Source organism: Artemia franciscana, chromosome 6, assembly GCF_032884065.1.
Source record: "Artemia franciscana chromosome 6, ASM3288406v1, whole genome shotgun sequence".
Classification (NCBI taxonomy): domain Eukaryota; kingdom Metazoa; phylum Arthropoda; class Branchiopoda; order Anostraca; family Artemiidae; genus Artemia; species Artemia franciscana.
In genome coordinates this window covers 22553388-22569264 of record NC_088868.1, presented here as the reverse complement: position 1 = coordinate 22569264, position 15877 = coordinate 22553388, and the positions used below count along the sequence as shown (strand labels likewise).

Here is a 15877-nt window from a genome sequence, read left to right as displayed (position 1 = left end):
ATATATATATATATATATATATATATATATATATACTAGCTGTTAGGGTGGCGCTTCGCGCCACCCCAACACCTAGTTGGTGGGGCGCTTCGCGCCCCCCAAGCCCCCCCGCGCGCGTAAGTCGTTACGCGCCATTGTAGTTGTGTCCCTGTGTCCCACCTGTGAATATAGATAGATTTATATATGTGTTTCAAACTACGTAAAAATTGCGAATATACAACATTCTTGGCTTTCCCACTACTGGGAGCTTTCCGTTTCCAATTGCCAGCAATTTGATCTGAAAATGTTTGACCAGAGTCATCGTTTTGCAATCGGACACGCATATTTGTATTTAATTTTAATATTTTTACGTGTGCCCATAAATTAGAATTTTTCAGGCAAGCATTCATTTCGTCTGCAGGAGTTAAACTACGTAAAAATTGCGAATATACAACATTCTTGGCTTTCCCATTGTCTGTGCATATACAAAGCCGTATGTACTAATAATGACGTCATATGCAAACGCTCTTTTTACAAACAAACAAACATGCATACACACAACTCGTTTTTATATAGATAGATAGATAGATAGATACAATACAAATTAACTGCGTAAAACTTGCGAATATACAACATTCTTCGCTGTCCAATTGTCGCTGCATATAAATAGATTGTCAGATTTACCGACCCTCGAACATGCAACGTACAATTGTTCATGGGAAAAACAATCACTATTAAGATCTATACCACATTTTTCTAATGATTGACCTTGAGCTTTGTTAATGGTGATTGCAAATGCTAATCGAATTGGGAATTGCAATCTTTTAAATTGAAAAGGCAGATCCGTTGGAATCATGGGAATGCGAGGAATAAGAACAGCCTCACCCTCAAAAGGCCCTGTCAAGATTGTGGCCTCTATTAGGTTTTCCATTGTTTTTTTTACGGCAAGTCGCGTGCCATTGCAAAGCTTTGGTGGGTTGATATTTCTTAAAAGTATTATTGGTACGCCTATTTTTAGTTGTAGCACGTGTGGTGGAAACCCTGAAAGATCTATGGAATTTAAAAATTCAGATGGATAATTAACCGCTTCATTTGGTTCCAAAACTGTGTCGACTGACTTGTAAAGGACTGCCTGGTCTCGAATCTTGGTCAAAACAATATTGTTGATTTCGTGGACGTCTATATTTTTGGGTGCGAGAATCGCTCTTTCACTTAGCCATTTATTATTTTTATAATTTTTTAGAATATTCGGAAATACTTTTTCAATCAATTCATTTTTGGACGTCACTAAATTACAGAAATCAGCAGGTAGTTGTATACGTCCTGAAATTGAGTCTACTGGGATTTTTCCGTTTCCAATTGCCAGCAATTGATCTGAAAATGTTTGACCAGAGTCATCGTTTTGCAATCGGACACGCATATTTGTAGTTAATTTTAATATTTTTACGTGTGCCCATAAATTAGAATTTTTCAGGCAAGCATTCATTTCGTCTGCAGGAGTTGATCTAGGTATTATAGGTAATGTTTGCCTGAAATCTCCCGCAAGCAATATTAATGTGCTGCCAAAGGGTTTCGACTTCTCTCTCAAATCTTTCAAGCATTGATCCAGAGCCTCGAGCGATTTTTTGTGTGCCATTGTGCACTCATCCCAAATAATAAGTTTGCATTGCTGCAATACTTTACCCATCCCAGATGATTTGGAAATATTGCACGTGGGAGTTTCTGTAGAATGCAAATTCAGAAGCGGAATGAGCAGTTCTTCCACCAGGCAGCAATGTTGCGGCTATTCCGGACGACGCAATTGCCAACGCTATATCATTTTTTGATCGAATTGATGCCAGAATCAGTTTTATCACAAACGTTTTACCAGTACCTCCTGGCGCATCCAAAAAGAAAATTTCTCCAACGTTGTTATCGACACAATGCATTATCGTATCATAAATGTATTTTTGTTCCGACGTTAACTTGGAATTGTTATTTTGTACATACGACAATAGATCACTCGTACTGTAACTTTGTTCACGATCCAATTCTACACATGTCGAAACAGCAGAGATACGGTTAGGTGAAGGCATTCCCAAATCCTGAAGAGGTTTGTTTGCCATACGTACGCACAAATCTTCTATAATAACTAAAGTGTAGTTATAAATTTCTGATGTAACATCAAAAGTCATATCTGACGTCTCTAACTGTTTTCGATGGAGTATATCTTCGGACATTTTTGACTTATATTTTTCCCATAACTCTGTAGGAGCTGATGGAGAGCAAGTTGTTAAAATGATGCCAAACAATGCACGAATTTGACTTGGGGTTGACGTTTCGCACGCGTCATTGATGCAGTTATCCCAGTGTTGGTCATTCTCCAATAAATTCAGAGCTTGGCATGTACTACGGTAAGTGTCATGTATAGTACCGTTTACAGTTCTCAAATACTCAAAGGATGTCGGACCGGGTACATTCACCAAAAGCAGGCGTAGAAAGAAGCATTCATGTTGAATGGGGTGAACGGTGTAGAGTCTTCCTATCGTGGTATCTTTGAAGATGGTAGGTTGGCCGTCGACTGACTTACCCTGTTTTCGACGTTCAAATACTTTATTTTTAGTATTCCACGTGTAATACGAAGGCACTTCAGTATACAGCAGTTTTTTTGCAAAAGAATCATTTTTGCAAAGCGAAAAAAAAGCTGTTAATGTTGTATCCGGTGGATTCAGGGCTCTTTGTTGCACGTTGGTTTCCGTGAAATAAACACGTTGACCATTCTGTAAATGTACCGCTAAGTGAACAACAGCTGGACTACGTTCATGCATCGGAAATGAAAGAATTCGCCAAACAGCTTCATTACTGCTTATGTATCTTCCAGCCTGATATTGTACGATTTCGTCGAAATCTTTGATTTCGGGCTGCAAGCCAAAAACTGCCTTGTGTGCATTAAATGTTTTTGATAATAATGGGGAATATGGAACAACCCACTGGTTATCTACTTCGATGGTGGTACCGTTACGCTTCTTTATTATTGCTGTTTTACCGCCATCTTCAGTAGATCTTCTTCTATATTGTGGGTAACCATCATTGCCAGTAATTGTGTTTGATACTAAAAGTCGAGGATATTGCTTTGTGCACCTTCCTTTGGCCATGCATGGTGAATTTTCATTCAGTGCACCGCAAGGTCCATGTATCATATTTTTTACAATAATATCATGTAACCCCTTATCGACATATATATCAGGTATTTCAGCGGAAATCACATCATCAATTTCGTTCGAAGTAATTTTTTTTATGTAGCCAGATTAGTATATGTGCGTGTGGCAAACCTCGTTTTTGTCATTCCACTGAGTACATCCAGCATCGCACTGACCCAAACACTTCAAGTTTTACTATGTAGTTTATCAGTGATTTCAACTTTTGCCGGAAGACACGGGCCGTAATGTCATGCCTATGAACCGCCGATTGTCCTTGAAGTAAAAGCTGCAGTATCTCGTCCCAAGATTGATTACATGTAAATGTAATAAATAAATCTGGACAACCATAGAGACGAACATACGCAATAGCATCTTGAGCATATTCATGCATATGACGGGGACTGCCAGCATATGACGAAGGTAAAATTGTTAATCTTCCAACGTTTGTGGTATTACCGTCATTTATAACTGCATCTCGCAAATGAATGTATTCTTCAGAGCGGAGCTTGGTCTGATTCAGGCGGATATATAGCAAACGTTCTGATTCAATTTTAGCATACATATCAACGACGTATTGGTGAAACAATTGACGGCATTTTAAAATATAATTTTCTTCATCCTGCCGAATCATTAGTCTATAGGAATAATAATGCATTGCACTGCATTTCTTATTCATTTCTTTGTTAGTGGCTGGATTCATCAATTTAATATTAAAGTCATAGCCGTCGGCTCCATCCCAAAAAATGATAGGATATTGTAGGGCATCGTAGCATCGATGAGTTTCAGCAATTCTTAAGAACTGAGCGTTTCGCTTATGAAGAATAATATCTCGAGGTAAAAACTGATCACCGACCATAACGATTGCCACTTCGTCGATAGTTGGAGCATTGTATCTACGCACATGTTAGCCAGGAGGCGTTTTGCCAGCGGAAGTAACAATTTTATGCGTATCAGCAGGCATCAAATCAATGGCTGTTTTGAACAGACGCACTAAATTATTATTTTCATGGAAAAGATCTTGCAATTGGGAAACGATTGTCCTTTCAACGTTGGGAGAAATTTCGCAACGTGCATTCAATTCAGAATTTCTATAACTGATGAAGTACAATTGTAAAAATTTATGATTCTCGCCTGAGAATGGTAGAAGGGACCCTGCTCTATGATAAATTTGCCCTTTTACTTTGAAAGTAGACATAAATTGATCTGGATTTTCGATTTGGGCTCCAAACGACGTCATTTGGAAACATGAGTTATATTTTCTGATTTGTGATAAAAAACGCTTAGATTCTGACGTAGTTCCAGTAAGGAAAGTCTTCAATGTCTCTGGTGGTGCAGCCAATAGAGGAAGTTTAACTTTTCCTGAGGCGCAACACATTCCCATTGTTTCACCATTGAATTTCAAGGCCTTGCAATAGGGACTAATTTTAGACATAGTCCCGATTTGAACACATCTACTCAAGCTATAATCATCGACTGGGCTGTACCTGAATGCCAGGCGATAACTTTCAGGTTGCTCTGATTCCTCGGCACGCTTTCTTTTCTTACTTTCTCTATCAGCAGCAAGCCTGATTTCTTGCTGTTCTTGTGATTCCTCGGCACGCCTTCTTTTTTCACTTTCTCTTTTAGCAGCAAGTCTAGTTTCATGTTGCTCTGGTAGTTCCTCGGCATGCCTTCTTTTTTCACTTTCTCTTTTAGCAGCAAGTCTGGTTTCATGTTGCTCTGGTAGTTCCTCGGCACGCCTTGTTTTTTCACTTTCTCTTTTAGCAGCAAGTCTGGTTTCGCGTTGCTCTGGTAGTTCCTCGGCACGCTTTCTGTTCTTTCTTTCTCTATCAGCCTCAAGCCTGTTTTCTTGCTGTTTTTGTGATTCCTCGGCACGCTTTCTTTTCTTACTTTCTCTATCAGCAGCAAGTTTTTTGGCATAGACTCTTTGATCATTTTCCTCGGCTGTTGCCATTGTAAGTTCATCAGTCATTTTACAGTTAAACATTAATAGATTTCTCCGTGAACGCATGTCTTAAATACCTTTAATGACGTCACCGTCATAACAAAAATGACGACAACTAACTTCATGACGTCAGTCAACACACAAACATGACGTCACCCGACAGACCCACACACACAGACAACTTATTTTTATATATATAGAAGATAGATATAGATAAATAAGTTGTTTGTGTACTGACGTCATGTTTGTCGACTTTCGACTGATGTCATTATTGTCGAGTCGACTGACGTCATTATAAGGATTGAGCATTATGCCGTCATGAAGTTGCTTGTCGACTGACGTCATGTTTGTCGACTGACGAAATTACAGACCGGGAAACAAATGACGACCGCGACACCGGGACACAGGGAATATAAATGACGACCGGGACACTCAAAGAGAAATTACAGACTGGGACACCGGGACACAAATACCGACCGGGAAACAGGGAATATAAATGACGACCGACACACAGGGATACGAACTACAACGGGGGCGCCGGGGGGGCACAGGGGAAATATATAAATGACGACCGGGACACAGGGAATGTTCGATTAGCAATCAGCATCAACAAAGCTCAACGGCAATCATTAGAATAATGAGATATAGATCTGAATACGGATTGTTTTTCCCATGGACAATTATATGTTGCATGTTCATGACGTCATTATAAGATGACACTACAGACCGGGACACCGGGACACAAATGACGACCGGGACAGAGGGAATATAAAAGACGACCGGGAAACTCATAGAGAAATTACAGACCTTGACACAAATGACGACCAGGACACAGGGAATATAAATGACGACCGGGACACAACTACAACGGGGACGCTGGGGGGCACAGGAGGGATATATAAATGACGACGGGGCCACAGGAAATGTTCGATTAGCAATCACCATCAACAAAGCTCAAGGGCAATCATTAGAATAATGAGGTATAGATCTGAATACGGATTGTTTTTCCCATGGGCAATTATATGTTGCATGTTCAAGAGTCGGTAAACCTGACAATCTATTTATATGCACAGACAATGGGACAGCGAAGAATGGTGTATATTCGCAAGTTTTACGTAGTTAAAAGCATATATATATATATATATATATATATATATATATATATATATATATATATATATATATATATATATATATATATATCTATATTCACAGGTGGGACACAGGGACACAACTACAATGGTGCGTAACGACTTCCGCGAGCGGGGGGCCTGGGGGGGCGCGAAGCCCCCCCACCAACTAGGTTTTGGGGTGGCGCGAAGCGCCACCCCAACAGCTAGTATATATATATATATATATATATATATATATATATATATATATATATATATATATATATATATATATATATATATATATATATATATATATATATATATATATATATATATATATATATATATATATATATGTGTGTGTACTATCTCTTGAAACGAGCAATAATTGTGTGTGTTTATTTATTTATGTATGTTGCTCGAAAACGGCTCCATATTTTTTCGGGAAAATTTGCATCCTGAAATTTTCTGGCCAAAGAAAATGATCTATATAGGTCAAAAGTTTGGGGAAATTCGTAAAGAACTTTCATTTTGGAAAAAAAGATTGATGTATGTGACGTCATATTTATGAATTCAATCGTTAAGCATACCCACATCATATTTGCCTTAGTAGTGGTTCTATCGTTTTTAGTGTCCATAATGCAGGCAAAATTACGCAAAAAACTTATTAATAAAAAGAAAAATTATATGATTGACGTCAGATTTATGAGTAGGCTACATTGCAAGAGAATAATTTTCAAGAAAATTACTTCATTACTCCCCCCCGCAAGAGTGAACATAACGTTTTAATATCTATAATGCATGCAACATTACTAAAGGAACATTGCTAAGTATACAATACAAAATGTAATTAGTCTATTTACAAGATGGGTTTTAAGTAGTTTAATAATGCCTAGAGGACAAATGAAGAACATAGACCATAAAATATAACAAGACTAATCCGGGCAGCTAAGGTAAAGGGTATTGAACGAATCAAAAACAAAAGGGAAGAAGAAAGAAATATCCGGTTCAAAGATAAGTGGCGGCAATAATTAAAACAAGTCAAAACAAAAGTTAAGATCAAAGAAATATGCGGTCACAATACATGCGACAACAAAGAGTAGAATGAATTAGAAACGAAAGTGAAGAAAAAAGAAAGATTTTGCTAATTGTGCTAAAAGATTAAAAGATTATGGCTAAAAGATATGCCACAGCGAGGACAAAGAAATATGTTGTTTTTGTTTTTTGGCTAGATTTTGAGATAAACCCTAGGTGTTTATTTCTTTTTTTGAGAAGAATTCAAGTTTAGAAAGTTCTTTTAGATTGTTTTTGAAAACTATACGGCTTTTCAACTGTGGGGTATTGTAGACCAACTAAACTGCACTCTTAATAGTTGACCCCCCCTAATAAATCTTTTAGGGCATTGAGTTTAGGACACAATAGATGCTATATACTACTATTTTAAGTGATATTTTCTGCACTTTATCTTTTTTGACAAAATACACAGTGTAGTCTTAAAGTTTATTTAATTTATATGTCAATTCCCGTTACCGAAAATCATATATTCTGTCATGTTGATTCTGCCAAAGGGAGATATAAATCTAATCAAATTGGCTGTCCCAATATTATTTTACTGGTATTTGGAGTCTAGCAATGCAAGCTTTTGCTAACGATGATATCCTTCCAGAGACTTAGAAACACCAGACGGCACCAATCTCTTTACTGTTTGCATTTCTGAATTAGCAGTTGAAACTCGTCAATATGAACAATTGCTAGGAAAAATTGAGGCTGATGGATGTCGCAGCCCTGGGATAATAGATCGTTATCAAGGAGTTGATATTTCAGTCCAGGAAGTGATCCAGCATATTGCTGAAATTGCTGAAACAAGTGGTCAGTTTGAAGATGCTGTTGCCATTTATGATCTTGCAAAGGTGAGTTATAATGACCCACGCTCCCTCTTCCCTATATTATAGGCTTTGTTTTAATTTTAAGTCTGAATAACTCAGCCCATCACGAGACGGATTAACTGACTAATTTGTTTGCAAACTGATATAAAATAAATATCGCTTACAACAATCGCCAAGTGAAAGTAAAAAAGTACCTGATAAAAGACGGTTGCAATTTTTTGGCTCTCAACTGATTAATCATTCATTTAAAAGAAAAAAAAATGCTCTCTCTTCATACCTTTTTTCATGAAAAAAGAATAAAAAAAAGATTAGAAAAACAATTATTACAAAAAATCTAAATAACTTCTATTTCGTCATTCAAAAATACTTCTTTAGTCTATTTTAAAATAAATTAATGTGCTAAAAGGTCACTATTAAAACGAAGGACCTGACTAAAGGTTGAGGGACATGCATCAATTTAACATTGATACCCAAAAATTGTTCATTATGTTGTTTATCGCAGTTGTTCATTGCGATCGCATAGGTCGCAAAAAAACAACAAAATTACTGCCTGAGCTTGACAACCGCATAAAGAGGACAAAATTGTAATCACGCGTGATAATCACGAATTTTTCCTACGTTAGGCACTCTTAAACGCTTGAAACAAGAAACTCTATTATTAACTCCTTCAGCATAAATTCCTAACACTTAAAGGGCTTTATTCTATAGAATTTATGGCACTCACCAAAAATTTGCATAAAAATTACTCGACAACAAAAAACAACCATAAGGAATGTAACGGCTTATTAATGCTGGGTATGATGCTAGAAGAGCCGGTAGACGTAAAACATACTTTAATCTCCGTATAACCCCGAGACTTTTTGAGTTTTACTGTGTTCTTATTAACACATACCAACTCTATCGCATAGTGGCTAGAATGCTCTATAGCTAACATGCCAAAAATGCTCGGCCTTGCTCAAGAATCTTAGTAATGGTTATTACATGCTTATGATTTCATGTCTCTAGTTTCTAATGCATCCTGATATCACTTTACCGTCAAAAACTCCCTCCCCATCAAAAACTCTCTCTTGACATCCTCCTACCACTTTTCGTCATTTCCTACTGTAAAGGCAAAGTGTCAACACAGGCAAAAAAGTGGTTCTTTTTGTAACCTAGTTTCCGTAAAGCAGACGCGATAACCATGATAACAGCATGAAAAAAGGTAAATATAAATACTATTTCTAACAACTCACTGTATTACTAAGCCGCATGAAGCTAACACAAATACGAACGCCCCCCTCCATCTGATCTATTTAAAGCCTTCTTCTTTACACCCCTACTAGGAATTTCAAACTGAAGCCAACTATGCAACATTAATTAAATTAAATCAAACTGTCAAGAGTTGTTAGCACGAGAAAAGTTGCATTATTTTTACGAAAAAGGGAACTAGACCTTTCAAAAGGGATCAACCTTGACGAACATTGTACCGTCAAAATTTATAAATTGTAGGTTTTGTTTCCCTATCTAAGCTCAAAATTTAGTATCTAATTACAAGAAGCTTAGAAGCAATATATGCATCGTAAATCAACTTTTTATCCTGATCCTCAATATGTAAAAGTAAGCATGTTTAAAATTACTGATCTTGGGTTATTAGCATAAGCGACTTGCCATAAAACACTCAAACTAGAAGTTTGCTGAAATTTCTGAGAACATGTCTGAGAACTGCAAAGCTGAGAACTAGTAGACCATCAGAAAATCAGAATCATATATATTGATTCTATAGTCTTATGTACTCAGAACGGTTGCACCTGAGGCATCTTTGGAAACACTTGAAATTTGTATTTGGCGCCCAGGCTATCTGCTGCAGTTATGTCATATTCATACTGTTTTTTAGAGTGTTGAAATTAGAATCATCAGTACTGATGATTCTAATCCAAATTCTGATTTTTAGCTGATGTTCAGTGGATTCAGACTTGTCTGGTAGTTTCTGCGTTACAAAAGACATTGAATGTATATCTTGATGACTCTTTCGTCCACTGTGGTACAGCCCACTTTTTAATTTTTTTTTCAAGTTTGTGGGCGGCAAATAAAAATATTTAGAAACAATTGACTACACGTTAGGATATAGTTAAACTTGTGATGCACGATCACGTGGTAGAAGGTATCCAAAAAGTGACTTATTTTTGAACAAGAGAATATTTTTTTTAAACATGAAAATTTATCTGAAGCTATTAGGAAATTGACTTAGGTGTTAGAAGTAGAAGATACTCTATTGTATTGCTAGCTTTCATTTTTATTTTCAGAAAGATGATAAGGTCATTGAAATCCTTATTAGGCTGCTCGCTTCGAATGTCTCCCGGCCAGCAACCACTGACGCTAAGATTGTCGGCCTTCAACGTCATGCTCACAACATAGCTGAGCGTTTGCGATCTGCTCGCCGTCCAGTACCCTCTCACCTTAGCTCAACATTTTATCTTCTGTTGGATTTGGCCACGTTTTTTGGATTGTATCACAGTGGCCGGGTTAATGAGGCCTTGGACGTAAGCCATGTTTATTTCTGTGGATTAAGTACATCTTTATTATTAAGAGAAAAAAATATATAAAGCTTCGCGACCTACATAGCATTATAGATAAATAGCATACATTTTCTTAAAAAGCTCGAGCATGAGTAATTTTATGCCTTTAGCCAAAATTGTATTCTCGTGTCAGCAGTCCAAAATCAGCGCACATAAAATTGAAAAATACATTTTGAGAAAGTACTAGGTCTTGATAGATCTTTCAGCAGAACTCGTGTATAGAAACAGATAAGAACGGAAACTCAAGCTCAAAACTGAGAAGAAAACAACTGGTGCCATCGTTACCTCCAAAACCGCTATATTAAATATACTAAAGTTCTTAATTTGGCCTAATTAATGAACATAAATTAGAAATGGCATTTAAACTCACCTGCAGCTATGGAACTGTAAGGTATCAATGGAAACTCAAGTAGTAGTTTGACCGGTCCTTTGTCGTCTCATCTTTAGGCTTGTTTAACTAAGATTAAACATTAAATTTCATTAAAATGGTTTTGTAGCGAAGTCTGTTATGTCATCAATGGCTTAGCACTGCAGATCGCTTTGAAATACATCCCTTAGATATACGAACTCACACAAACCGGTTGTAACAAATATTATTGAAGTTCAATGCTGGGTGTCTCAGATTACCTTTTCTGAGAAGTCATAGGAAATTATTTCCTATGCATAGGAAATAATTGCTGACTGCAGTTTGATTGTAGTCCTTCCTTACTAGTTTTCTGATGAACGGATGAGTAAATTCCGGAACGGAATCTTTAAGCGAATCGTATAGAAAATCCTCCCCTTTACCACAGTGTGCAGTTTCTGTATGTTCGTTTAAAATTTTAAATTAATTAAGTAAGATAATAAACAAGTAATCTACAAATAGAATTTAGTAAAATAAGTAAAATTTCAAATAAAAAATTCAAATAAAAATGACAATTTTCTAGCTACTCCTAAAATTGACAAAAAGAAGGTTTATGCATTTTAGAAACAAAACTTACACATCTAAATATATATGGAATCAAACAAGATGCGGGTAAAGCAGATTGAGTCAATCGACAGAACTTGTTGAAACATAAAAATGTACAATAAGAAGCTCTTGGAAATAATTCGATATAACACATTTCGAACTAAGATAAACGATCCAGATACAGTTCCAAGAGTGGATCTATAAAAAAATATAAAATGTTGAATTCTTATAGAAAAGCTTGTATCTTCCTGATCCCTTGTCAAACAGTTCGTGGTAACGAACTGTAGTAAGGAGCGACCCGGCTCAATAGTAACCAAAACTCTAAAAACTTGAATTTTGATATCAATAGCCACATCAAAAGAATCGCATTTTAATGCTGATTTTAAATATATACGTTTCATCAAGTTTAGTCTTACCTATCAAAAGTTACGAGCCTGAGAAAATTTGCCTTATGTAGGAAAATAGGGGGAGAACACCCCCTAAAAGTCATAGGATCTTAACGAAAATGACAACATCAGATTCAGCGTATCAGAGAACCCTACCGTAGAAGTTTCAAGCTCCTATCTACAAAAATGTGGAATTTTGTATTTTTTGCCAGAAGACAAATCACGGGTGCGTGTTTATTTGTTTGTTTTTTTTTTTTTTTTTTTTTTTTTTTTTTTTTTTTTTTTTTTTTTTTTTTTTTTTTTTTTTTTTTTTTTTCTCCAGGGGTCACCGTATCGACCAAGTGGTCCTAGAATGTCGCAAGAGGGCTCATTCTAATGGAAATGAAAAGTTCTAGTGCCCTTTTTAAGTGACCAAAAAAATTGGAGGGCATCTAGGCCCCCTCCCACACTCATTTTTTTCCCAAAGTCAACGGATCAAAATTTTGAGATAGCCATTTTGTTCAACATAGTCGAAAACCACAATAACTATGTCTTTGGGGATGACTTACTCCCCCACAATCCCTGGGGGAGGGGCTGCAAGTTACAAACTTTGACCAGTGTTTACATATAGTAATGGTTATTGGGAAGTGTACAGACGTTTTCAGGGGGATTATATTTTGTTTGGGGGTGGGGCTGAGGAGAGGAGGCTATGTTGGAGGATCTTTCCTTGGAGGAATCTGTCATGGGGGAAGAAAAATTCAATGACAAGGGCGCAGGATTCTCTAGCATTACTATAAGAAAACAATGAAAAATAAACATGAAAACGTTTTTTCAAATGAAAGGAAGAAGTAGCATTGAAACTTAAAACGAACACAGATTATTACGCATATGAGGGGTTCTAAAAATACTGTAGCATAAAGAGCGAGGTATTTAGGAGGAGATAAATACCTTGCTCTTTATGCTAAAGTATTTTTAGTAATTTCAACTATTTATTCTACGGCCTTTCTGATGCAGGGGTCATTCTTAAAGAATTGGGACAAAACTTACGATTTAGTGTAAAGAGCGAGGTATTAACGAGGGTACAAACCCCCTCGTATACATAATAAAAATATAAGGTTTTGAAAGTTTGTTACGTAAGTTAATTCTTAAGTTACGTATATTTTTTACTAATAAAAACGTTCGTTAAAAATTAAAAGTCCTAGTTGCTTTTTTAAGTAACCGAAAAATTCAAGGGCAACTAGGCCTCCTTCTCCACCCCTTATTTCTCAAAATGGTCTGATCAAAACTAAGAGAAAGCCATTTAGCCGAAGAAAGAATTAATATACAAATTTCATTTTAATAATTTATGTGCGGAGAGCCAAAACCAAACATGCATTCATTAAAAAACGTTCAGAAATTAAATAAAAAAAAAACTAATTTTTTTAGCTGAAAGTAAGGAGCGACATTAAAACTTAAAACGAACAGAAATTACTCCGTATATGAAATGAGTTGTCCCCTTCGCAATCCCTCGCTCTTTACGCTAAAGTTTGACTTATTGCCACAATTCTACTTTTTAAAACAATTAAAAGTTTTAGCGTAAAGAGCGAGGGATTGCGGAGGGGACAACTCATTTCATATACGGAGTAATTTCTGTTCGTTTTAAGTTTTAATGTCGCTCCTTACTTTCAGCTAAAAAAATTAGTTTTTTTTTATTTAATTACATCTATGAGTCCATACTTTTAACAGTGACTTAAGTATTAATGATATCACACCCACTGCTCCTAAATCAGCCCTCGGAATTTCAAGAAAACTCATTGAAATGCCTCTCGAAACCAGTTTAATTAGTTGATCCATTGCGAAATAATTTGCTATTTTTTTTGTACACTCTTTACCCTAAGTTTACACAACGGATAGAAACGGGTTATCCGATTAATCTTTTGAGACTTTATCGTTTTTTTTTTTCCTACACGGTGATTCCTGCATTTTTTTTTCCTTTGAGTATGTAAAGCGACTAAGTAACTAATCTAAGTAAGCAAGTGCTAGGAACACGCTGATGACCTACGGCATTTGTCTCAAAGTTGACCAGAGAAATCTATAACTCTGTGGTGAGAGGACAAAACATTTAATTGTTGTACCTAGCTGTCATAGTTGCCAAATGAAAAAAGCAGATCAATGTTTGATAGAATATTATCATTAATTTGTATGTGCAGTGCTGCCTGCCAAATACCATAGATGTTCTTGTATAACTATTTTGTTAATATCCATTATCTTCCAAAACATTCATTGCCTTATGTAGGCTATACAAACGTAAACATGGGATAATACCGCAGTTTTGAGGTTTAACAGAATGTTTCAGGTCAGTATACAAAAAAATATATACGGTAGTACTAATTGGGGGGGGGGGCAGTTATTGCCATCGTTTCTCTTATATTTCACAAAATAGCCTATTGTGACATTTCCTTGAAAGAAACAAAAAACGTAAACTTATCCTTCCCCCCTCTTCGTTCTAGATCTTGAAAATAAATTTTGCCCAATATACATGCATATGAGTGTCTGAAAGGTAATCCATTTCATTGAAAGTGTTTATGTGTCTTATAATTCTACAACTTAGTAAGAGGCTAGATTGTGTTAGAAGCTAGATGGTGTATTACTTTAAGAACGTTTTGGAAATAATTTTTTTGTTCACCTTGCTCTGAAGCTATGCAATTAGCTTCATATTTTTTTATTTACTATGTATGCTGCTATTCATGTTTTGTATTTGTGGTTAATTTTTATCTATTTCATAGACGATCGCCCAGTTAAGACTCATTCCTTTAAACCAAGAAGAAGTTGATTCACGCGTTTCGATGTTTAAAAATCTTGCTGAAGAAATTAGAAGAAATATACCTGACGTCGTTTTAGCTACTATGAATCTTCTCTTGAATAAATACAAGCAGCAGAGGTAGGTAGTTTACGGTTTTCAACCTGGGATTATAAATACCAGGGCTGTCTTTTATTGGGACTTTCCCAGAGATCTTGGAGTTTCAATTTTGGGCTTGGGGTTTCGGGGAAAGTAAATATATTAAAAACTCCTTTGTACCATATTTGGTATGGTACAAAGGAGTTGGCGAATCTGTTCGTACGGCTCTTGACTGGTTCTAGTTTATTGTAATGCCTAGTATGTCTGCTGATTGATGCGGACGGTGGAAGTATGGATCGGTGCTTCTCGTTTGTTGATAGTGATTTCCCAAATTTCATTATTAGCTCATGTCTTCGATCGAATAAGGTGGGCAAATTCAAGAGCTCAAGGGCACTTTCGTAGCTACTGAAACTGGGTCCGAGTGTTTTCCTAGTAGTGCGTTTTTCAACATGTTCTAGTTCATCTCCCATGTAAGCTGGGTTCCGAGTTTGGGGGCCCCAAATAGGACAGCAATACTCGAGGAAAGGCCTGATATAGGTTATATACGCCAGCAGGAGCTGACGAACAGAGAAGCCTAACCTGCACCTACTTGTTAAATTCTGGATTCAGTAGTGACCTTTGTACACAATACCTTTTGATATATAGCCTGATATACCTTTCATGGAGAGATCATTTAACAAGTGAATTGAAAGTTGCACCGTATTTCGTAAGTGTATCTAACTAGTGGCCATTTTGTGATTGTAAAAGTAGCGTAATTTAGCGTTCATTTTTTAGTGCTACGATAGCTATTTCAATAAACCAATACGAATACGAATATATTGTCATCATTTGACATATCAAAATTTTTCGCAAATGAGTTTGAATTTTGGGATATTTTTTAAATAATTAAAAAAGACTTTACGTATTGAAGAACAAATGAAACCCGAAACGAAAGACTTTAAATAAATAATCATAGCAAAAAAAACGTACAACAAGAACTAATGTAAATTAATAAATAAATCTTAAAACGATTAATGCTTAAATCGA

The 15877-nt window shown here is 36.2% G+C and overlaps 1 protein-coding gene across 1 annotated transcript in view; it reads left to right on the top strand.

Moving 5' to 3' along the window:
- LOC136028198 (nuclear pore complex protein Nup93-like) overlaps positions 1-15877 on the top strand; it is a 73966-nt gene that overhangs the window by 36523 nt on the left and 21566 nt on the right. The window contains exons 11-13 of the mRNA XM_065705913.1: positions 7885-8128; positions 10387-10623; positions 14739-14893. Coding sequence (XP_065561985.1) covers positions 7885-8128; positions 10387-10623; positions 14739-14893 — 636 coding nt within the window. The remainder of the gene's footprint in view (positions 1-7884; positions 8129-10386; positions 10624-14738; positions 14894-15877) is intronic.